General features: G+C 45.1%; 1 protein-coding gene across 1 annotated transcript; it reads left to right on the top strand.

The window, feature by feature from the left end:
- Positions 1 to 6462: 6462 nt before the first annotated feature.
- LOC127294621 (uncharacterized) lies at positions 6463 to 14439 on the top strand. Its single transcript, XM_051324474.2, has 4 exons — positions 6463 to 7088; positions 7727 to 7842; positions 7994 to 8077; positions 14179 to 14439. The coding sequence occupies exons 1-4, from the start codon at positions 7025 to 7027 to the stop codon at positions 14314 to 14316; spliced, it is 402 nt and encodes a 133-aa protein (XP_051180434.1). The 5' UTR covers positions 6463 to 7024; the 3' UTR covers positions 14317 to 14439.
- Positions 14440 to 24194: the final 9755 nt, after the last annotated feature.

Here is a 24194-nt window from a genome sequence, read left to right as displayed (position 1 = left end):
CTTCAAGGAGGTCCCGAAAAATTATCCTCAAGGAGGTCCCGAAAAATTATCCTCAAGGAGGTCCCGAAGAATTATCCTCAGGGAGGACTCGAAGAATTATCTTCAAAGAGGACCCGAAGAATTGTCCTCAGGGAGGACCCGAAGAAGTGTCCTCAGGGAGGACCCGAAGAATTGTCCTCAAAGATCCTCAAGGAGGACCCGAAGAATTATCTTCAAGGAGGTCCCGAAGAATTATCTTCAAGGAGGTCCCGAAAAATTATCTTCAAGGAGGTCCCGAAGAATTATCCTCAGGGAGGACTCGAAGAATTATCTTCAAAGAGGACCCGAAGAATTGTCCTCAGGGAGGACCCGAAGAAGTGTCCTTAGGGAGGACACGAAGAATTGTCCTCAAAGAGGACCCGAAGAATTATCTTCAAAGAGGACCCGAAGAATTGTCCTCAGGGAGGACCCGAAGAATTGTCCTCAGGGAGGACCCGAAGAATTGTCCTCAAAGAGGACCCGAAGAAATTTTCCTGAAGGAGGAACTTGACGAAATTTTCATCAAGGAGGAACCCAAAAAAAAGGTGGACAAATTTTCGGGTCCATTGACTCGTCATATTGTTCCGAGCAAGAGCAACGGTGATGTACCCGACAATATAGAATAACCAATATATTCAGCTGTCTCATCAAGCCCGAGAGAAAAATAGAAGAACCCGCAAAATAGGTCATTGCATCAGCCGAACAAGGTACTTGACAAAATATTCTCAGAGCGCCAAAGTCGCGAATAATCTCTGAATGCCGCAAAACTCTGCGAAGGTAAGACCCCGGGATCCGTCCTCTGTGGCGTGGCATCGCCAAAGACTGCGCTCTGCTACTTTTTTCCACATCAACAGATGTGAAGAAATATCCCGGTGGACGCGCTGTGGACCCGATAACATTACTGGAATTCGGATCATGGTAAGTCCTTAAGCGGCACGTGACGAATTACGCCAGGTCCCGAGATCATGTCCAGGGACGTGATCTTGAAGTAGGTTCTTGCGGGATTGCCACAAGAGCAGTTAACTGGTACCTAATCCGTCAGATGAACCAGCCCCATTTACCATTATCCCTGAAAAACATAAATAGCAACGGCCTGGAGTCGATAAAAAGAGGGGATGCGCCCAGAAATATGGTTAAGTTTGTTATTGAGTAGTACAACTTGAGTCTATGCCCAGGTGCAAGCACCTGCCCATAGGCTCGGGGGCTACTCTTATCAAGAGCATTGTTTACCCTCTCAATAAGATACAAGATAGAGGAAAAATTGTGGAGTCGATTAAAAGCAAGTTGAGCCTACACCCAAGTGCAAACACTTGGCTGTAGCCTCGGGGGCTACTCCCATCGGGAGCGCTGGTCGCGCACCCGATAGAAAAATAACTTCGACAGCATCTACGACAATCAAGCTTTGTAGACTCAACTCGATTCTACGATTCGAGTGGAGCCTACTCCCATCGGGAGCCCATGGATTTCATCAAGTCCTCCAGAAATATAGTTAAGTTCTTCATCGAGTAGTACAACTTGAGTCTATGCCCAAGTGCAAGCACTTGCCCATAGACTCGGGGGCTACTCCATCGGGAGCGCTGCCGTGCACCCGATAGAAAATAATTTCGAGACATCATCTACGCTACACATGATCTTCGACATGGACCTCGCCTTGTATTTCTTCGACTTCGGAGATGGTTATGCTTGGAGTCTCTACGCAAGTCTTCAACTTCCCTAGACACTCGGGGGCTACTGACATGGGTATACCCTTCGGGTACCCATTATTGGTATACCTGGATCGTCTTGGCCCAATAAGGAGAAGGCCCAACAAGGCAACCCGAAGAAGTAGTCGACTAGGACTCTTGTAAAACCCTAGGCTGGTTGCATATATAAAGCCAGCCAGGGCACCCGAAATAAGTAGGCCAACAGATAGACAAGAGATAGACACCATAGCTCCGCTACGGTGGCACCCTGTAAACACATCTGTGATCATATACTGGATTGCTAGCAGCACGTAGGGATCCTCCACCGAGGGGACCCGAAGCTGGGTACGTCGTGTGCCTAATCTCGCTCCCGGAATCTCCATCGTCGCTCTCTCCCGAAATCCAAGTCTACAATACGTAGGCATTGGCGAGGTGATCCCTCGTCACCGGGAACGCCGGCGAACGGCGGAGGCCGGCGGCGCAGCACCGCCAGATTCGCGCGAAGGAGGGCTCAAGGAGGAGAACGCGTCGAAGGAGGACGGGGGCGACGAGGCGGGCGTCGGAGGAGCTTGAGGAGGTGAACGCCGGCGTATTTGGGCAACCTGGCGGCGCTCGTCTAGGGTTTGGTCTCTAGTAGTGTCGCGGGTCGTGCGTCGGCCCGCGACGCGCGGCGCTTTTATACGCCACCCCCTTTTGTCACGGGTCGTGGCACCACCCGCGATAAAAGGGGGGTCTTTTGTCGGGGGTCGTGGCACCACCCGCGATAAAAGGGGGGTCTTTTATCGCGGGTTGTAGTACGACCCGCGACAAAAGGGGGTGGTGGCTGATCCGCGGCATCTGCATCCAACGGCTTTGGCCGTTTGAATCCAGCGGCCTGGAGCCGTTGGACGCGGATCAGCCCCTGGAGCCGTTTTCCTTTTCTGTTTTATAAATAAACCCTTATTTATCTATTTTAACTTAATACAAACTATTATTTCAATAACTTTTAAATGGTAACTCAAATAGAAAAGTTTTATATATGAAATTGATCAGAAAAATCTAATGAACATGAATATGACATCCATATAACTATTTGCATCTAGCATCATATCAAACATTGATAGTCGTGTATGTTTCACCCCTAATGATATGCGGAGTGACACCGACTAAGGTTTCCCCGTGCCACGTGTCGCCACCGCTTCCACGTGCCTCGCTCCGTCGCTGCCACTTCCACGTGCCTCACCCCGTCACTGCCGGCGCGCGACGTGTGTAGCCGTGGGTGGCTCGCCCTCAACATCACCAGGGTCATCTTTTCTGATCTTATACCGCAATGCACCGCATATCGGACATTTATTCAAATTCTCGTACTTCTCACCGCGGTAGAGGATGCAGTCATTAATGCATGCATGTATCTTCTGCACATCTAATCCTAGAGGGCAGACAAGCTTCTTTGCTTCATACGTACTGACGGGCAATTCGTTATTTCTTGGAAAAAACTTCTTTAATATTATCATAAATTTTTCAAATCCCGAGTCAGTCACACCGACCTCTGCCTTCCATTTCAGCAATTCCAATATGCTACCCAGCTTTCTCTGCTCATCTTCACAACCTGGGTACAACAATTTGTGGTGGTCCTCTAACATCTTGTCGAACTGCAACCTCTTCTTATCCGTGCCACAGTCTCTTCTTGCATCAGAAATGGCCCGACGAAGATCATCATCAACAGGATCATCTGGTGCATGTTCTTCACCTCCTTCTTCTTCATTGTCTTCCATTGCGGTATCATCGCATTCAGAGAACATAGATCGGTACTGGTCATCGTTATCTTCTTCTTCATCGTCGTCTTCCATCATAACCCCTTCTTCTCCGTGCTTGGTCCAAACATTATAGCTGGACATGAATCCAAACTGAAGCAGGTGGCTCTTAATGTCTCTTGAGTAAGAGTAATCCTTCTCGTTCTTACATTTCAGACATGGGCAGCACATAAAATCTTGCTTCGACTTGTTGGCCTCGGCCACAAGCAGGAAAGAATTCACGCCCTCTCTGAAAGCGGGAGCATATCGGTTACCGTACATCCATGGATGACTCATCTGCATCATAAATACAATTATGTATCAGATGCAATCACCTCGCTAAAATTAGTATTGTATGAATTATGTATACGAGAAAATAGTTGCTAACCTTTTAGGATCAAAATGAGAAGAAATCTTATCAAATAAAATCAAGTGACATCCCGCACAAACATTTCATCAAACACCTCTTGTGCACATGAAGAAAAAAAGAGGTAGCATAACCCCCACCTTTAACCACCAAGGAAAAAAATGTAGGGAGGTGCGGGGCTGGCTGTGTATATATATAGGCATGGCCCTTTTGTCGCGGGCCATATCACAACCCGCGACAAAAGGGGTGCCAGCAGGAGGCACCAAACCTTAGACCCTTTTGTCGTGGGTTATGATACCGCCCGTGACAAAAGGGCGTGACAAAAGGCCCGTCCCGCTCCAAAGGGTTTCGGGGCGACGTGGCCACGCCATTTGTCACAGGTGCAATCACGCCCGCGACAAAAGGCTCCCACGAAAATCCTATTTTCCACTAGTGATTGGCAGTGATACGCCTCACAATCATGCAAAATCTCAACCCGAAATTATTTTTATTTTGAGCTAAAAAAATGACAAAGTCTGATACGTTTTGGAGATTTGAAAATGTACTACTCACATCTACACTTTTGTTATTTTTGTGTAGCTTAAAATATAAAATATTTGAAATTGATATTTTGCATGTTTGTGGGATACATCATTGGCTATATGCGATTTTTTTCAGAAATTTTTAACACTCAAAAATATGATTTTTAAAAAATGAGATCACTGGTACCCATGTGCACCAAATCTCCGTTCGAACAATATTAACTTTTTTTCCCTTTGCAATCAATGTGAAAATTGTTTTGCGTTACCTGACAATCTAATCGTAAAATATAAGAATAAATTGGAAGTATTCCATCTTTTCTATCAACCCTGATGCTTGAGTTATTCACCCACTCTCTACAAACACACACTTTCCAATACGTACAATAGTGAGGTCTGAATTAGTTGAAGAAGAAACCAAAGTACTATGATGTGTGCCCCACCCTGTGCCACCGGTCTTTGCAACACTACTGGCTTAATTTTGCCGTATGCGTGGAAAAGCCCAAATTGGTTCACTATTTTCTCATGTGATCTTGGATAAGTTTTCCTTTATTGTACAATAAGCACCAACAATGTTGACAAGTGGAGTGACATTATTGAAGAAACCCAAAACAAAAGTATAACACTTGGGAGGAAAACAACCACTACTTGAAGTTGATGAGCGAAGCAATGTATATAAAATGCATATGAGATTCCATTCAAGGGTATGGTAAGGGAAGATACGATCTACAAATCCTTAGGTTTGTCTACAGTTAGTGACATCATCTCTTAATACACTGAAAACAAAAACATCAAAGGGTATATTAAGAGAAGATGATGTTGTGTCAGAAACATGCTTAGTCATGAGAAACCTCCAATCGCATGGCATTCACCATAGACATATCTAAATAACAAAATATCTATTAGCAAGTGAGATTTGATAACAACATAAATTTGGAACATTAATAGCAAGCAAGCTACAAACCCCAAAGTAACCAACATTTTGCTCATTTATATATTAGTAAAATGCCCGTGCGTTGCTACGGAAGACAAAATATATAAATAAATAGAAAACCATGACTGAACGTCCAAAAATAACCCTAGCTTGGTATGACAAGGCCAATATAGGAACAAATTCAAAGTAAAAAGTGACACGAGGAAACATAAACTAATATGGTATATATAGTCTACACATCACACTTCTAAATCGGTACTTGCTATCTCTCTCGAACACATTCGACAATACATCTCCCTTTGAATGCAACTTGGAACCATCAACCTGCTTGAGAGATCGACAAGTAGGCAGCCTTGGCACCCTAGTTAGCTTGGGCTATTTTCTATTTTTTATTTTATTTTCGGCACGATGTAAATGGTTCTATTAACTGAAAAAATATTTTTGTCAAAAATATACATCGGGCCACTGAAGCTATCCCTGATCCAGACGGATATATCATCCAACAAGATCAATTTAGTGTCCATGATTCGACCTAAACACACATAAGTAGACATTTTTCGTGTCCGAAATAAGCCGGACAGCTGGAGAGGCCCGATCTTGCACGTTTCTTGCCGATGCACCAAACATGATGTGCGTGAAAAGAAGTTAGAATCAAAGTCACAAGCAAAGTCGTAACCAGCTATTTGTGACTACTCTTTTTTATTTAAATTGACCTGTTGATAATCTAATCTAAACAAATTAGTAGAAGCAAATTTGGTGCACATGAGCATCAGTGCTCTCAGTTTTTAAAATATTTAAAAACTGTACATTTGCTTTTAAAAAATCATCACATTTATTTCATGAATACATACATATGTACTAAATATTCATGCACAATTTCGGTAGAAATTGTATTGTGCATTGAGCTACGGGAAAAAAACAAATTTGTGGCTACGTATAGAGGTAGATATTTGTCAGAAATTTATCTTTTTTTGTATAGCTTAAAATATAACATTTTTTCTCTAAAATTTCTACCATACCTTTAAAATGTTTATAGTATGTGAGTATTTAATTTCATTTTTTGGAATTAAAAATATAATTTTAAAAAATCAGAAGACTGATGCTCATGTAGTCATGTGCCAAATACACGCAAATTAGCGCACTTATTTCAGAAAGAGCAAGTACTACTATTAGCTAAGCTGGGCACACTCGCTTTCCTCTCACTCTCTTCTCCCCATGGCCTCACTCCATTCCCCGCCCACCTGATTCTCTCAGCCGTGCGCGCTGCTTGATCTCGAGGTCACGCCAGAGCCTGGGTTTGCGGCTACGATCTCCCTTCGCCGACCCTCGCACGGGAAATAGATTTCGCCATCGCTCCGTCTCCATGCCACATGGTCGCTCGCTTCTTTGACTTTTCATCAGCGCCAGCGCTGCCGGCCGAGCTTGATTCTGCGATTCAGCCGGGAGGCACGCAGAAGAGCTTGCCCGGATTGGGGATGGAGGCATGCAGGATCAGCTGCTGGAATAGCTTCAGATATCTGTTCAAATTCTTCTCATGCATCTGATAGAATTGAAATACACGAGAAATCCTGCTAAAGTTCCGGTTAAAATTAAACAAGAAAGTAAGATGCAATAATTCTTCAGGCAAGGAACCACAAATTATAGTGCTGAAGGTGGACGCGGCGGCGGCCGCCGCACCGCCCTAGGCATCCTCTGCGGAGCGATAGGAACGCTGCCGCCCGGCGGGCTGTCCGATGAAATGGCTCGCTATCGCTTTCGCGCCCCGTGGGTACCCCTGCTCGGCCTACTTCGTCGACGGTGAGCCATCCAACATCGCCATTTGCCTCTCTACTTTCTGAGTTTTATAATTTCTTGGTAAAATGATGACGACTTGGTCTAGATTGACCGAGTTTGTGGATTCGGGAATTTTTCAGGAATTTTTGTGGGCCATATTTCCATTTCGATTGAAATGCATTTCGATTCGTCATAATGTAGGCATGTTTATCTTTTTTTTCCTATTGTATGCCTGTGCCTTGTAATATGAAGCTAGCGTTTGGCAGATCAGTTTTTGTAAACCAGTCTTGAAATACCACAGTTCATATGCGCTGGCCATTCAATATCGCAATTCTAGAATACTACAAGCTGTGTTTAAATTATGGGTCGTTTGGTTACTGTTGTATTCAACAAAGTATATTTTAGTCACTTTCTGAATGATAATTAGTCAGCTCACTTTCTGAACGATACTCGCTCACCTTCTTTAATCACTTTATATAGTAAAAGGAATTTTATTCTGTGTGCGCGATTAATGAAATTGTTATCATACATACTATATATTGTTTATTATCACCAAGTTGAGCCTTTCAGCGATATGCTCTTGTAACCTTCAAATGTGCCAAGATCTTCCCTACGAGGCAATGGTATTGAAGCTATTTACGATTGTCCTTGTCATATTGCAGAGTTGGACAGGGTTGCCAAGAGGTGTATAATTCTAGCGATAGTGATCTTCTATGGCATCTGGCTGCAGAAATTGGGTGTTCCGTTACGCGCCGGATTTTTAGTGTTTGCTCTGCAGGTCTGTAAAAAATTACGCATGTGTTGTTTATTCCTATTGAATGTATATAGCCTTCTACATATGTTTAATTAGTGAGTTATTTGTGAAGTGCAATCTTATCACTTTACTGCTTTATGTGAGGTTATTTTAATTTTTGGTCGCTTGTATGCAGGATGTTAAAACTATGCTAATGAGTTTTTCAAGGTTTTCAAAATTGACGAGGATTTTGGGTGTGTGCGAGTTTATAACCAATCAGGTAACAAGAGCCACTGTAAGAAGCCATTGAGAGTCAAGTGAGAGTGTCTACCTTATTTGCTAACTATCCATCGACTGAAATTGTTCTTCAGACAACTTTCAAGTTGGCTGAGAAGGTTGCATCCATAATGGATGAACCAGAACCTTTCCTTCCACGAGCATATTCTTCTGTCCAATTATTTCGTAACATTTAGCATCTTTTGACAAACTTCTGAAATCTCTGTGAAACCAATGCATTTTACTCAATACTGCTAAAGTGCTAAATCGGATTTCATGGTTTCAAATTCAAATGACTCCCAGCTAATGAAGTTCTGTGAAGCATGTTGGCACTCCGAAGTCTTCCAATACTGTTTCTCAATCCTTAGTACCTCAGTATTTCGGAAAAAAAAATACTTGTTTGCCATAAGCATTCTAAATATTTCAATCAGTATTAGCACTTTTTGTCCATTGTCTTCTACTTAAGTACATTTAAGGTCTACAAGTTATATTTGATATTGATGTTCTTGTTGTCGATGCCTGCCATCAAGAAGAAAATAATAGTCTATGATTCTAAAATGCTAGTACATGTTAGTTACATGCTCTACCCTTTAATATTTTTTTTCATCACAAATATCTAATGTGTAAACATAAAATGCACACAAATACTCATGTAATAAAAGATTCAAGTATGCTAGCATCCACTACATTTGGAAAATATAATAATCATTAAGGAATCTGCTCAAATCAGGTCCAGCGAGTTCAAGTGCTAAGTACTTCCTTGTAGACTATGTTTAGCGTGGCCCTTACTAAGGGCTCAGTTCTTTTTCGCTTCTTTGAGTTTTTGGTCTTGTCCTTGATGGTGAGGATCTTGATGTTGCTTTTCGCGGTGGCTCTTGACAACGCGACGTACAGTTGGCCATGCGAAAAGACTGGCTCCGGTAGGTACACGCCCACAGTCGGGATGGTTTGTCCTTGCGCCTTGTTGATCGTCATGGCAAAACTGAGCCTGATCGGGAATTGCTTCCTCTTGAATCTGAACGGAAACATGTCATTGTCAGATGGGCATAGAGGTATCCGAGGAAGAAACACCCTCTCTCCTGCGTGCTGCCCCACGACGATCTCTGCGTCGATGGCGTTACTTTGGAACCCACGGACCACAAGCCTCGTGCCATTACACAACCCGTTAGCTGGGTCGAGGTTCCTCAACAGTATAACCGGGCAATTTATCTTCAGTTTAAGTGCGTGGGGGGAAGCCCATTAGGAGATAGGTCATTTAGGAACTCTTGAGGGTAGTAGCCATGCGGATCATCCTCCGCACTATCAAAGCTATAGTAGATCCTTTCCTCGCCGTGGAAACGCTCAATCATGTGCATGTTTATTCCATCGACGCTATCATTTCCTGTGGAGAGGATAGCTCGAGAAGTCATGTAATGCGGATTGTCCATGTTGTGATCTAGGGCAGGAAACACATGGTCAATCAACTTATTTATATTAGCTGCATCGTCGCCTGTTGATGACACACAAATATCTTTAGGCAGTTGGATGTTTCCGTCCTTGTCAGTTTCCTCGGTGCCATTACCGACCCTCAGGAGGTAATCCGCGAACCACTCGTCGCTTTGCGCCCTCATATTCTTGATGAGCCTTAGTTGGCGCATGCCCTTCCAGAGGTTCGAGCTTCATAGACTTGCGTCGATTATGTGACCCCGTGATCCTTTCCTCACTACAGGAAGCACCTGCCTGAAGTCCCCACCGAACACGATAGTCTTTCCCCCGAAAGGTCGGTCTGGGCATTCCATGATGTCGCGCATGCTTCTATCCAATGCCTCAATTGCCTGGCGTTTTATCATGGTTGCCTCATCCCATAGTATGAGTGAATCCATCCTCAGTAGCTTGGCTGTCCCACTCTGCTTAGTGAAGCTGCATGATTTTCCTTCTTCAAGGTTTAGTGGGATCTTGAACCTTGAGTGGGCTGTCCTACCTCCTGGCATAATGGAAGCGGCGACTCCTGATGTCGCTGTAGCCAACGCGATCTTTCTCTCGCCCCTAACCCTAGCGAGGAGTGCCCTGTAAAGGTAGGTCTTCCCTGTGCCTCCTGGGCCATCCACGAAGAATACGCCCCCATCTCCGCCATCAACTGCTGCTAGTATCTCTTCATAGGCAAGCCTCTGCTCGGTGTTTAGTGAGGTCGCTAGAGAAGCGTCTTCCTTGTCTACATGGATATTGGTTTCCTCAATAACCTCCCTGGCCTTGCCATCTGTGTTGTCATAAGTCTCGTCGATGTCTGGGAGAGGGAATGTCTTTATGTCTTTGCCCATTGACTGCAACATGCCCCTAATATCAAGCAACACCTTCTGCTCCACTGCTTTTGGACACTTGAATTCTCGTCAATAGTCATCAGACATCGCCTCAAGGTGCCTATCCCAAAGGCCACGCACATCTCCAGGCTCGCAGAATACCAAGATTGTTGCGAAGAGCCTCCTGAGTGAGGCCGGCATGGCAAAAAGACACTCATCAAGCGTGTTGTCAGCCTCGATGAGACCCCTCCTCTCAGCGGCCTCACGAAAGTTATCACATAGCACACCGTCCACTGTTTTGAGATCTTCAAAGGACCTTGAGCCAGGCACGTGGTTTAGAAGCACCCTCAGAAAGTACCGCTCCCCCTCGGCGGGATGGGCTGACACGATTCGGCCTACCTGTTGACCCTTGTCCCTTTTCTTCCAGTACTTTGCTGATTGCCATGTGAAGCTTCCCGGAAAATCTCTATAAAGAATATGTCGAGCCCACGCGTGCTTCTCGTTAGCCACAAAATACTCAGTCAGCATGGATGGATTCTCTCTGGCCGTGACATCTTTCAGGTTGTCTCTCGCTTTGAATGTGACCATTTGCATATTTTCGAGATGAAGCTGCAGCGGTAAGACCGATGGGTGGTTCTCACAGAGTTTGAAGCCGAATATCCTCCACATGGCCTCCTGTGGAGTTACCCACCTCGCGTCAACGAACCTCTTAATCTCGTCTATGTTGCCTTCAGCGTCGGGCTTCTCAATATTGAACGACGTCTGATCATGGCCCTTGTATACGTACTTATATAGGTACTTGACGGCCTTTATGCTGGAGCACACCTCCACGTTAATGTGGCAGTCGAACATCCGCAAGAGGTACGGGTTGTAAGGCACGACCCATCTATTGTCCAACGTATGGCCTCGGACCTTCGCACAACGACCGTCCTTTCGTCTCCGATAAATGGGGTATGAGTCCTTCCCCTGTACGGTGGTCCCGTTGAATGCTCGTGGGTACCTACACTTGCACGATCCATCTTGCATGCACACATTGTTTGGCTTGAGGACACCACATGGCCCGTGCATCATGTGCTTCACGACCATGGCGTATAGCTCCGGGTACTTATTCTTGTCAGGGAGCTCAGCGGATATTACGTGGTCATATTGCTCTGGCACTATGAGCTTATATTTTGAATCCATGATCAACAAGAAATGAGCATGCGGGAGGCCTCTCTTCTGGAACTCAACCACGTAGACGTAGGCCTTCACAACGCCCAATATATGCTTCTTGGTTATCATCTCTTTCATTGTCTCCAGCTTGGCCCTAAACACTCTAACCACAATGTCCGGTCTGTCCTGTGGGGTTTGTCCTGGAAGCAGTGCATCTTGTATCTCCTGCCAGTTAGGGTTGCATGTCATCGTCAGGAAGATGTCAGGCTTGCCATACGTCTGCACCAACGCCATGGCGTCCATATGTTTGCGCTTCATGTCTCTAAAGCACCCCTGGAACTTCCAAGGAAGAACAATCCTTGTGCCAACAGCACTTGCACGAGTCTCTCCGGCTGTGATGCAATCCACAATGCCTTTATAAAGATCGGCGCGTATCTCTGACTGGTGATCCCTGAACCAACTCAACCTGCAACCCTCAATCTTTATGTACATGTCGACCGCAAACTGTTGGAACAGACGCCCGTCATGTAGTATGGGGTTGAATATAGCCGGACGCGTTTGTAGTCGGTAACAGTAGTAGTCCCTTACGGAGACGCATATATTGCCACCTCCATCTGCGTGAATAATGTGAAAAAGAAGGTTATGCAAAATACAAAAAAGCATAGAAAAAAATAGAAAAAAATAGGAAGTATTTTGAATAGCTGAACCTTCATCCTCGCGGTCCTCTCTTGATAGCTGCGCAACATGCCAAGGCGTATCATGTTTAGGGAGATTTGGATGCCAGCCAAGCTCCCCCTTAGGGAAGAAGAGGGGGTACGAGAGCGGGTCATAACATCCTTGTGTGGCCTGTATACTATGCCTCTCGTTGTTGTCACCGTAGAGGGTAATGCTGCGCTTGAATCTATTTGCCAGGTTGCTGCCCTCGACCCAGATCGCAGCTACCTCGGACGACAATGGTAAATTGTATCTCCGTTGGTCTAGCTTCTTGTCGGTGTTCAGTTCTATACGGTAGTCTTGTAGGTTGTCCTTATAGGCGCCCAAACTCCTAAATTGCTTGGAGTAGGGGTTTCCTCTTAGTATGTCCACAACCTTCCGGACGACCTCTTGGTCCAGGTCCTTAGTGGATTCCTTGCGATGGACCAGGCTGGGATCATCGTCGTAGAAGTATAGTTGTAGATGTTCCGGGCGAGAGTTTGGCCCGAACGAATGCATATTATGGTACATCTTGCCTTGGGCCCGGAATGTATACACACCGGACCTCATGTTTGTGCAGTTGTTGTCTAGGCTGACGCCAAGAGTTGTGAATGAGAAGTGTCCGTTGAAGAATCTTATGTGTTCTCCCGAAAATGTCGAGAGTCCGCATCTGAGCTAGACCATAGCCTCACCAGCTCCGGGATAGGCTCTGATTCTTGTTCAGCTAGTTTGATCTGTCCGTTTCGACAACAGAAACCATCGGCCTCACGCTCAAACTTCTTGGCATGACAGTGTTCACAGTTCGGGACTTGCGTAAGTATGTTTGTGCTGTTTGGGAGATTCGAGTACACAAAGTCGAAAGGATCGATAGATTCCGCGCCGGATGAGTCCGCCGGTGTTTCGAGGTCAATGCCATCAGCATCAAAACCTAGGTGCATAGTTTTATATCAATATATGTTCATGTTAACTCAGATAACAAAGTCGGTTAGTGGAAAGGCTGGCATAAGTACCTTCACGGTCATACATGTAGCACTCCTTATCCGTGAGGTCGTTGGGGATGGCATTCTCGTCCATGATACTGCTAAGGAAGGCCTCCATGTCGCCTATATCATTCTCGTGTCGGTAAGTATGATGCTTTAATGCATGAATATACATAAATAAAGGGAGTAAAGATGGGTGTGTTACCGTCGCTCCCAATGGTATACGCCGGCGTGCTCCTTGAAGGGGAGGCGGAACATGAAGTAGCTTCCTCTCTGGTTGGTGATCCGTGTGTGGTCGATGCCAAATTTTTTGTTGGCAAAGATGTTGCGTCTGGGCACTGCATCGCGATGGATTCAGCGCAGGGGATGTTCCTCCTAGCTGCAGCATTTAGTCTGCGCTGAGCTAGCATTGCCGCTCTCTTCTCTTGAGTTATGCTTTGCGCCGATGTGCGCCGGTGTGCATTTATCTGCTCTTTTTGCTCAACCGTTAAACTATTTCACCGTGCTCTATCCCGTTCACGTCTTCCTTAATTTTCGCCGCGTGATCTTGCTCTTCTACGTGCATTAATCTCTTCCTTTTGCTGTGCTGTCAAACTATTTCGTCGCGCTTTATCACGTTCACGTCTTGCTTCATTTCTGTCTTCTGAAATTTTGTAACCTGGTTGCTTTTGATCTGCCATCACCGTCCGCGTCTGTTTCGGTATTATTGTGCAATGAATAAAATATAATTTAGAAATCCAGTTCTTAGATTATTCAAAAAATAGATCATCTCTAGTTCTGAAGTAGATGATGATGCATCAGCATGTATGTGTCAGATTACACCATGATAGTCCAAGTCCAAGTCGGTCCTCTTCTTTTAGCCAATTTCTTATGTTTAGAAAGGAGCGGAAAGGTAGCAGAACAAAGGAGCAGCACAGTCGACCCAGGCAGCAGCGCCGTCAGCATCTCTAGGTGTGAGATAGTTTTTCTGGGTTTACCTAATAAATTATTTTTTTTTTGTGCAGAGCATAAAAAAGCGATGGAGAACGATGGTCTGTTGTACCTTCGGTGAAGGCGTTGATAGATGGAGTTCCGGCGCCGGCAAGTATTCCCTGTGCGTAAGCCCTCAAGTATTAGCTGATTGGGCACCTGAGTTTCGATGAAGTTATAGAAGCGAGATTGTAGGATTTGTGGATTGTCCGAAGGAATCGATTCGTTCTTATGCATCTCCATGGGTGTGTGTTGTAGCATTGTTCGTGTCGGTTCCAGTTGTCTGGCCGTGTCTGTTCCGTAATTGACTTGACCGTCTGTTTTAGTCCACCTGACCATCTGGTTGGGCCGTCTGACTGACTGGGCTCGTTTATTTGACCGTCTAATGATTTTGATTTTGATTGGGCGTCTGACTGGCCAGGGGTTGCGACGTACATGTTTTGGTCTGACTGGGCCGTCCGGATTTTGATTTTGATTGGGCCGACGTACATCTTTTGGTCTGACTGCTGGGCCGTCCGGACGGTGATATGTTTTCGTTCGATGTGCGGTAACGACCGATGTGACCTGTAGGACGTACGACGTACGGCTGATTGCCGTTTAATAGTAAAGAAGATTTATCTGCAGACTTGTCAATAAGCTACACTAGATCTAGCCGTCCTATGTATCTTGGGCATACATAACTACCACGCACTAGAACTTGGCCAAAATGACCATCATCCTATAGCTAGGACAATCCATTTTAAAAGGTGGCTTGCCAATTGAGCCTGGGCAGCCGCCCGGGGTCATCGGGAGGTGGCTCGCCAACGAGCAACACAAAATATGCCCTCTCAACTTAAACATAATTATATTTCATGTCTGAGTTGCACAAACCTTCACCAAGTCATTTTATATTTAGAGAAGCTATTTGACATTTTTGGGAGCGTTTACACCAAAAGTTCTCCCATGCTTGGGATCTTTTTTCTATCTTTGTAACATACTAATATCTCCAAAAAGTTTCCCTTATTTCTTGAGCTTGAGGTGATAGGGTCAAGGTGTTCGATCTTTTGATGAGATAAAGATAGATCGATTTGCTGGTGAAGTTCGTGCTTGAACGATCCGACTACACGTGCAAAGCGCGTGCGCCAATGCAATCGCTAGGACAATTTCCGGGAGTTACTGATCTTGCAGGAGCACGATCAGCCTGACCTGAAGATCTTAATTCCCACCTGAAATCGAGAACAAATAAGAACTAAAGTTGCAATTAGAATATTGCGGATAAAGATGAAAGCTTGATTGATAATGGTGGGATTCCGAATAGTCGGTCTTGTTTTGGGCGTTGGCATCAAAAGAAGTACACGAGAGTTGCAACAATTGGCTAACTTTTAGTCTAATCAAAATCCAAGTTAGGATATATATGGGGGAAGTGAAGAGATATTCGTCCAACCAGCTAGGGTTGGCAAAAAAATACACCTAAATGGGCATTCCTCCACTCATATCTCTTAAAATCACCTAAAATACCTAATCCGAAAATACATGGGTCTGGCCCATTAAATAAGGTGACGCGACACTCAAAATAACTCTTGGACGAATTTTATGATGGGGTAACTTGTAGAATTCATCCATGCATTGTTGCTTTATTATGGTAGCTTCAATGTTTTGAAATTCTAGCTTGCAACGCCATCCTGAATCCTCGCAGGCCCCCTGCCATCTCCATGCACGTTCCTAATCCAATGCTTGACGTCCATGCTAGATCCATTCCTAAATAATATAAATACATTTGATTTAGTTAGCATCATATTCTCATATATATTAGGAAGGATTCCTAACAACGAAGGTACCTCATAATTTAGTTGAAATACACAACCTCTTGCGAGAGATCCTTGTATTTTAAGTACAAGAGGATATGTGGTTGTAGGACTATCTGTTGTATCTATCATAGCGATGTTCTCAGCATCCTCCCCTTCTTGAATTGAAGTTGTCCTCGATGTAGCCACATATTTTCACCAAAATATGCCTTCAAATCGGAGGTAATGATGTCGTCATCATGAGGAGTCATCATATGCATGGAAACCAAGAACTTTCAAAAGGAGAAACCTTAGAGCATCTCCAGTCGCGTCCCCCAAACCGTCCCCCAAAGGAATTCGGGGCGCGCCAGACAAAAAAACGTTTCCAGCCACGTCCCCCAAAGCCGCTTTTTGTCCGGCGCACCCTGATACGGTGCCCCCCCCCCCCCCCCGAGTCCGTCCCCGCCCCACAGGGGACGCTCCGGGCACGCCGGACACAACGAAAAGTGAGGCGGGCTCCCACATGTCGGCGACTATTTCCATAAACTGTTGGTTCGCGCCTTTTTTCTCGTCGCTCCTTCCCTCCCGCGCCTCCCACCCCTCCGCCGCTGCTGGATATGGCGGCCGTTTCAATGTCTGATCTCTTCTGAGAGTCGGCACTATCGTTGCGGCTGGCACTCTCGCCGGTCGTTCCGCCGCCGCCGCCGCCGCTTCGCCAGCGCGTCCCAGACCGCGGCGTTAAATCCTCCCCACCTCCGCGCACACAAGGTGCTCGACGACTTGCCAGGTAGGCGCGATTGGCCGCTGTTCGTTGCCTCGTCTGCCACGGCGCAATTTTAACCAATGATTTTGCTTCAGACATGGATAGCGATGACGAGATGCTTGCCCTACTGCTGGAGGACGAGCAAGCCTTCAACGACGACCTCTGATGGCGCGTGATGCACACGTCCGTTGGGAACTCCAAGAAGAAGGTGTGATGCGCACAGCAGCAAGTTTTCCCTCAGAAAGAAACCAAGGTTATCGAACCAGCAGGAGATGAAGGCCACGTGAAGGTTGTTGGTGACGGAGTGTAGTACGGCGCAACACCAGGGATTCCGGCGCCAACGTGAAACCTGCACAACACAATCAAAATACTTTGCCCCAACTTAACAGTGAGGTTGTCAATCTCACCGGCTTGCTGTAAACAAAGGATTAAACGTATGGTGTGGAGAATGATGTTTGTTTGCAAAGAACAGCAAAGAACAATGATTGCAGTAGATTGTATTTCAGATGTAAAAGAATGGACCGGGTCCATAGTTCACTAGTGGTGTCTCTCCAATAAGATAAATAGCATGTTGGGTGAACAAATTACAGTTGGGCAATTGACAAATAGAGAGGGCATAGCAATGCACATACATATCATGATGACTAATATGAGATTTACTCAGGGCATTACGACAAAGAACATAGACCGCTATCCAGCATGCATCTATGCCTAAAAAGTCCACCTTCGGGTTAGCATCCGTACCCCTTCCAGTATTAAGTTGCAAACAACAGATAATTGCATTAAGTACTGTGTGTAATGTAAACAATACAAATATCCTTAGACAAAGCATTGTTGTTTTATCCCTAGTGGCAACATCACATCCATAACCTTAGAACTTTCTGTCACTGTCCCAGATTCAATGGAGGCATGAACCCACTATCGAGCATAAATACTCCCTCTTGGAGTCACAAGTATCAACTTGGCTAGAGCCTCTACTAGCAACGGAGAGCATGCAAGATCATAAACAGCACATATATGATAGATCAATAATCAACTTGACATAGTATTCCATATTCATCGGATCCCAACAAACACAACATGTAGCATTACAAATAGATGATCTTGATCATGATAGGCAGCTCACAAGATCTAAACATGATAGCACAAGAGGAGAAGACAACCATCTAGCTACTGCCATGGACCCATAGTCCAAGGATGAACTACTCACGCATCAGTCCGGAGGCGGGCATGATGATGTAGAGTCCTCCGGTGATGATTCCCCTCTCCGGCAGGGTGCCGGAGGCGATCTCCTGAATCCCCCGAGATGGGATTGGTAGCGGCGGCGTCTCTGGAACTTTTCTCGTATCGTGGCTCTCGGTCATAGGGTTTTCGCGATGGAGCGAATATATAGGCGAAGGGGCAGAGTCGGGGGACGCTCGAGGGGCCCACCCCATAGGGCGGCGCGGCCAGGGGTGGGGCCGCGCCCCCTAGGGTGTGACCGCCTCGTCGCCCCTCTTCGTCTCCTCTTCGGACTTCTGGAAGGCTCCGTGGAAAATAAGACCGTGGGCTTTTGTTTCGTCCAATTCCGAGAATATTTCCTGTTTAGAATTTCTGAAACCAAAAATAGCAGAAAATAGGAACTGGCGCTTCGGCATCTTGTTAATAGGTTAGTGCCGGAAAATGCATCAAAATGATATAAAGTGTATATAAAACATGTGAGTATTGTCATAAAACTAGCATGGAACATAAGAAATTATAGATACGTTTGAGACGTATCAAGCATCCCCAAGCTTAGTTCCTACTCGCCCTCGAGTAGGTAAACGATAACAAGGATAATTTCTTAAGTGACATGCTACTATCACAATCTTGATCAATACTATTGTAAAGCATATGAGATGAATGAAGTGATTCAAAGCAATGGTAAAGATAATGACTAAACAACTGAATCATATAGCAAAAACTTTTCATGAATAGTACTTTCAAGACAAGCATCAATAAGTCTTGCATAAGAGTTAACTCATAAAGCAACAAATTCTTAATAGAAGGTTTTGAAGAAACACAAAGAAAGATATAAGTTTCAGCAGTTGCTTTCAACTTCAACATGTATATCTCATGGATAATTGTCAACACAAAGTAATATGATGAGTGCAAATAAGCAAGTATGTAAGAATCAATACACACAGTTGACACAAGTGTTTGCTTCTAAGATAGAAAGAAGTAGGTAAACTGACTCAACATAAAGTAAAAGAAAGGCCCTTCGCAGAGGGAAGCAGGGATTACTTATGTGCTAGAGCTTTTTATTTTGAAAACATGGAAACAATTTTGTCAACGGTAGTAATAATTCATATGTGTTATGCATAAAACATCCTATAAGTTGCAAGCCTCATGCATCGAATACCAATAGTGCTCGCACCTTATCCTAATTAGCTCGGATTTCCATGGATTATCATTGCATTACATATGTTTCAACCAAGTGTCACAAAGGGGTACCTCTATGCCACATGTACAAAGGTCCAAGGAGATAGATCGCATTTGATTTCTCGTTTTTGATAAATCTCAACTTGAGGACATCCATACCGGGACAACATAGAAAACAGATAATGGACTCCTCTTTAATGCTTAAGCATTCAACAACAGATAATATTCTCATAAGAGATTGAGGATTAATGTCCAAGCTGAAACTTCCACCATGATACATGGATTTGGTTGGCGGCCCAATGTTCTTCTCTAACAATATGCATACTCAAACCATTTAATCATGACAAATCACCCTTACTTCAGACAAGACGAACATGCATAGCAACTCACATGATATTCAACAAAAGTGTAATAGTTGATGGCGTCCCCAGAAACATGGTTACCGCTCAACAAGCAACTTATAAGAAATAAGATACATAAGCGACATATTCTTTACCACAATAGTTTTTAAGCTACTTTCCCATGAGCTATGTATTGTAAAGACAAGGAATGAAATTTTAAAGGTAGCACGCAAGCAATTTACTTGAATGGCAGAGAAATACCACATAGTAGGTAGTTATGGTGGACACAAATGGCATAAGTTTTTTTGGCTCAAGGTTTTGGATGCACGAGAAGCATTCCCTCTCAGTACAAGGATTTGGCTAGCAAGGTTGTTTGAAGCAAACACAAGTATGAACCGGTACAACAAAACTTACATAAGAACATATTGCAAGCATTATAAGACTCTACACTGTCTTCCTTGTTGCTCAAACACTTTTACCAGAAAATATCTAGACTTTAGAGAGACCAATCATGCAAACCAAATTTCAACAAGCTCTATAGTAATTCTCCACTAATAGTTTCAAACTACATGATGCAAGAGCTTAAACATGATCTATTTGAGAGATCAAAACAATTGCCAAGTATCAAATTATTCAAGATAATATACCAATTACCACATGAAGCATTTTCTGTTTCCAACCAAATAGCAATAAACGAAGCGGTTTTCAACCTTCGCCATGAACATTAAAAGTAAAGCTAGGAACACCAGTGTTCATATGAACAAGCGGAGCGTGTCTCTCTCCCACACAAGGAATGCTAGGATCCGAATTTATTCAAACACGAACAAAAATAAAAACATACAGACGCTCCAAGTAAAGCACATAAGATGTGACGGAATAAAAATATAGTTTCACTAGAGGTGACCTTATAAGTTGTTGATGAAGAAGGGGATGCCTTGGGCATCCCCAAGCTTAGATGCTTGAGTCTTCTTGAAATATGCAGGGATGATCCACGGGGGCATCCCCAAGCTTAGACTTTTCACTCTTCTTGATCGTATTATATCATCCTCCTCTCTTGACCCTTGAAAACATCCTCCACACCAAACTCAAAACAATCTCATTAGAGGGTTAGTGCATAATCAAAAATTCACGTGTTCAGAGAGGACACGATCATTCCCAACTAAATGGATCGTAGTGAACAAGAGGGGGGGTGAATGGCGCTACGACAAGTTTTAGCCTTTTTCAATTTTTAGTGCAACAGAAGGTAAAGGTGATAGCTTTAGCGATAGCGGTGTTCCTACAATGATCCTAGGACAAGTGCAACAAGCAAAGGAATCAACAAGATAGTAAGAGTAAGGAGCGAGACAACCGGAGGGCGCGGATACGAGGCGAGGTTTGTTTCCCGCAGTTCCTTGCACAATAGGAAGTACGTCTGCGTCGAGGAGGTGCTAGTCTCACACAAGAGACTAGACGGCCACACCACGAAGGAAGGCCTCACCTTCTTCCTCGAGAGAGCTCCACGAAAGTGCTCCCCCTTCTCCACTAAGGCACCGGTCGAGGCGGTGATTCCTTCACAAGGTTGGGGCGAGCTCCACACACAAGGATGCTCCCAACACCCTATGGAGCTAGTACATCACCAAGCTAGCCTCCATAGCTGCACTTTCTCCAATGTCCCACCATAGGAACCCTACCACCAAGATCCACTAAGGAATAGCTAGTATTGGTGAAATCTCTCTTGGTAGAAATATAGATCGGGGTCTCCTCCACCACTCCTCAAAGTTCGGGCAAGATTGGTTGGATGGTTGGGGAGATCCTCAAGGTTTTGGCTCAGCAACAATGGAGGAGAGAGAGAGAGGAGAGATAAAAACGAGTTGGGGAAGAAGGGGCCCTTAAATAGGCTCCTCCAAATCCAACCGTTATGTCCAGTTTTCGCCTAAGCGGTACTACTGCTTTTGGGAAGCGGTACTACCGCTCTGAGTTCGAAATCCCTAGATCTGGTCCACGTGGACGCAGAGCGGTACTACCGCTCGCGGTACCGCTCGAGGTACTGATACGTCTCCAACGTATCTATAATTTTTGATGTTCCATGCTAGTTTTATGACAGTACCTACATGTTTTGCTCACACTTTATAACGATTTTATGCATTTTCCGAAACTAACCTATTAACAAGATGCCACAGTGGCAGTTCCTGTTTTCTGTTGTTTTTGGTTCCAGAAAGGCTGTTCGGGCAATATTCTCGGAATTCGACGAGACAAAGACCAAACATCTTATTTCACCGGGAAGGTTCCAGAAGTCCGAAGGGGAGACGAAGATGGGCCAGGGGGCCCCACACCACACCTGGGCGCGGGCCCAGGCTTGGCCGCGCCACCAGGTGGGGAGGGCGCCCTGGTGCCCCTCTTGCGCTGCCTCTTCGCCTATATAAGCCCTCGGGACCTAAAACTTCGACACGAATTGACAAAACTCCAGAAAGACTCCAGGGGCGCCGCCGCCATCGCGAAACTCCAATTCGGGGGACAGAATCTCTGTTCCGGCATGCCGCCGGGACGGGGAATTGCCCCCGGAGTCATTTCCATCGACACCACCGCCATCTTCATCGCCGTTGTTGTCTCCCATGATGAGGAGGGAGTAGTTCTCCCCCGAGGCTGAGGGCTCTACCGGTAGCTATGTGGTTCATCTCTCTCTCCCATGTGATCTTTATGTGATCATGGGCTTTGTATCAATGTTAATCTATGAGCTACTCTAGTGATGTTATTAAAGTAGTCTATTCCTCCTCCATGATGTATTGTTGACAGTGTGTGCATCATGTAGTACTTGGCGTAGGTTATGATTGTAATCTCTTGTATATTATGTAGTTGACTATTACTATGATAGTATTGATGTGATCTATTCCCCCTTTCATAGCTATTGTTGACAGTGTGTATGCTATGTTAGTACTCGGTCTAAATTGCAACGGTCTATTATGCACTCTAAAGGTTACTTTAATATGAACTCCGGATGTTGTGGAGCTTGTTTACTCCGGCTTGAGGTGTGCTTTTATAGCCCTACACAATGAATGGTGTTTGTTGTAAGCCCCAGGAGTAGGAAAACCCAGAGCGCGCAGGTAAGAGGGGTTTATGTGCATGAGGTCACTACAAAGGACCGTGAGGTCGCCTCGCATTCCCAAGCATATGGGTAGGCCAAGCAACAGCTCGACACGCCCATGCACACAACACCCACCTCAAAGGCTCACGGTAGGCTTTCCAGGCCTGAGTGCTTCACCTTCCTGTGCACTTCACACATACACACACTGTGCACAGGATACAAGGGTAGAATACAGCTTGAATATCACAACATGACTATGTATGACACAAAAGATGGAAATAAGGTTCATATATATAGCAACGCTCTAATGAGCAAGATCCAAATGACACTCAGGAGGGAAACATATCCCATCAGTACATCATACATAAGATAGCCAAATAGTGCAGGTACGGACAAGATCCAAATTGGACTAAGAGTCTGAAGATAATCAAGCGGTGTTCCCATAACCAACAAGCCACGAGTGCCGCCTTAGGAACGATCACCTTTCATAGCGAAGTCATCGTCCGTGAACTTCGACAAAGTAGCCACTGCGTCTTGCTCATCCTCTGTCGTACTGTTTGTCGAAAAGCGTGTTCCGAAAAAGAGGAAGAAAAACGAGGGTAAGTACCGTTGGCACGTACTTGCGAGACAAGACCATTATGCTTCTTTGGTGGGCGGTGTAAACTTCGCCCGGCTATATGTGGAGTTTAGCGGCAGCAAAGCACTATCCAATAGAGACACGCTACAACATCCGTCTAATAGAGAAGGTGAGAGAGCGCATAATCTAGCAGTTCTATACTCTGCAAACAACAACCCAGCCAGTGCGATCCCCCTTAGCCAAGAGGTACTAACAAGGCACTCACACAGTTGACAATTTTTATATCATTCCATTATAATAGGGCTAACTTACTACACAAGTAATTAGCAAGTTATTAGCGACAACATTAGGTGTAAGTTGTTCTATGATCGAGTTAAACAGCTCCAAGTCGTCCATAACCGCGGACACGGCTTATCGATAAGATTTAACCCTGCAGGGGTGCACAAATGTTACCATACACGCATGCTCGAACCCGCTTAATTACGGCGGAGTCTCACAACAAGACCGTTCCCAAATCAACAAGAAAGTCTAGGGGGGCCACCCGCCTAAGCTACCCGTATCGAAGTTCGGCGTACTCGAGACGGACTCGAGGAGGTTTGCGCCGGCGGCTAGGCGTGCGAACCACACGCTTCGCTAAACGTCCCGCAAGGTACGACAGAATATAAACACCCGAAGGCAACGAGAAGTAAACACCCGAAGGCAACGATAAGTAAAGCATGGCATACATGGCATAGGCAAATAAAACCAAGGTTGTGGCCCCCTTTTCAACGAGACTTGAGAAATGGTAATGGGTGATGGGGGTCCCGATAAAACCTCCCACGAGTGGTTAGCGCGCTCAGTCTTAGAAACAGATAACAAGAACTCGGGTCCTAGGGGACATTAGCAAGTCAAAGTTCCGATGCTTTCGCAAAGGGGCTCACAGATGCCTCTGCATATTATAACCCTTAGCAATTTTAGTTGTAGCAAAAGTTATCCACTTCATTTTCGAAAAGGTAGAACATGTGTCACATCCAAACAAGATATCCCGAACATTTCGAGATATCAACAGAAAACCCTAAACTCGCCTACGACTCGCAAAGCTGGCAAACAACAAACAAAAGGTAGGGCGAGGAGGTGTATCTCGGACATGTAGGTAACAGGTGGATA

The sequence above is a fragment of the Lolium perenne genome, chromosome 4, assembly GCF_019359855.2.
Source record: "Lolium perenne isolate Kyuss_39 chromosome 4, Kyuss_2.0, whole genome shotgun sequence".
NCBI lineage: Eukaryota > Viridiplantae > Streptophyta > Magnoliopsida > Poales > Poaceae > Lolium > Lolium perenne.
Note: the sequence above shows the minus strand (reverse complement) of the source record. Positions and strands in the feature narration are given on the sequence as shown.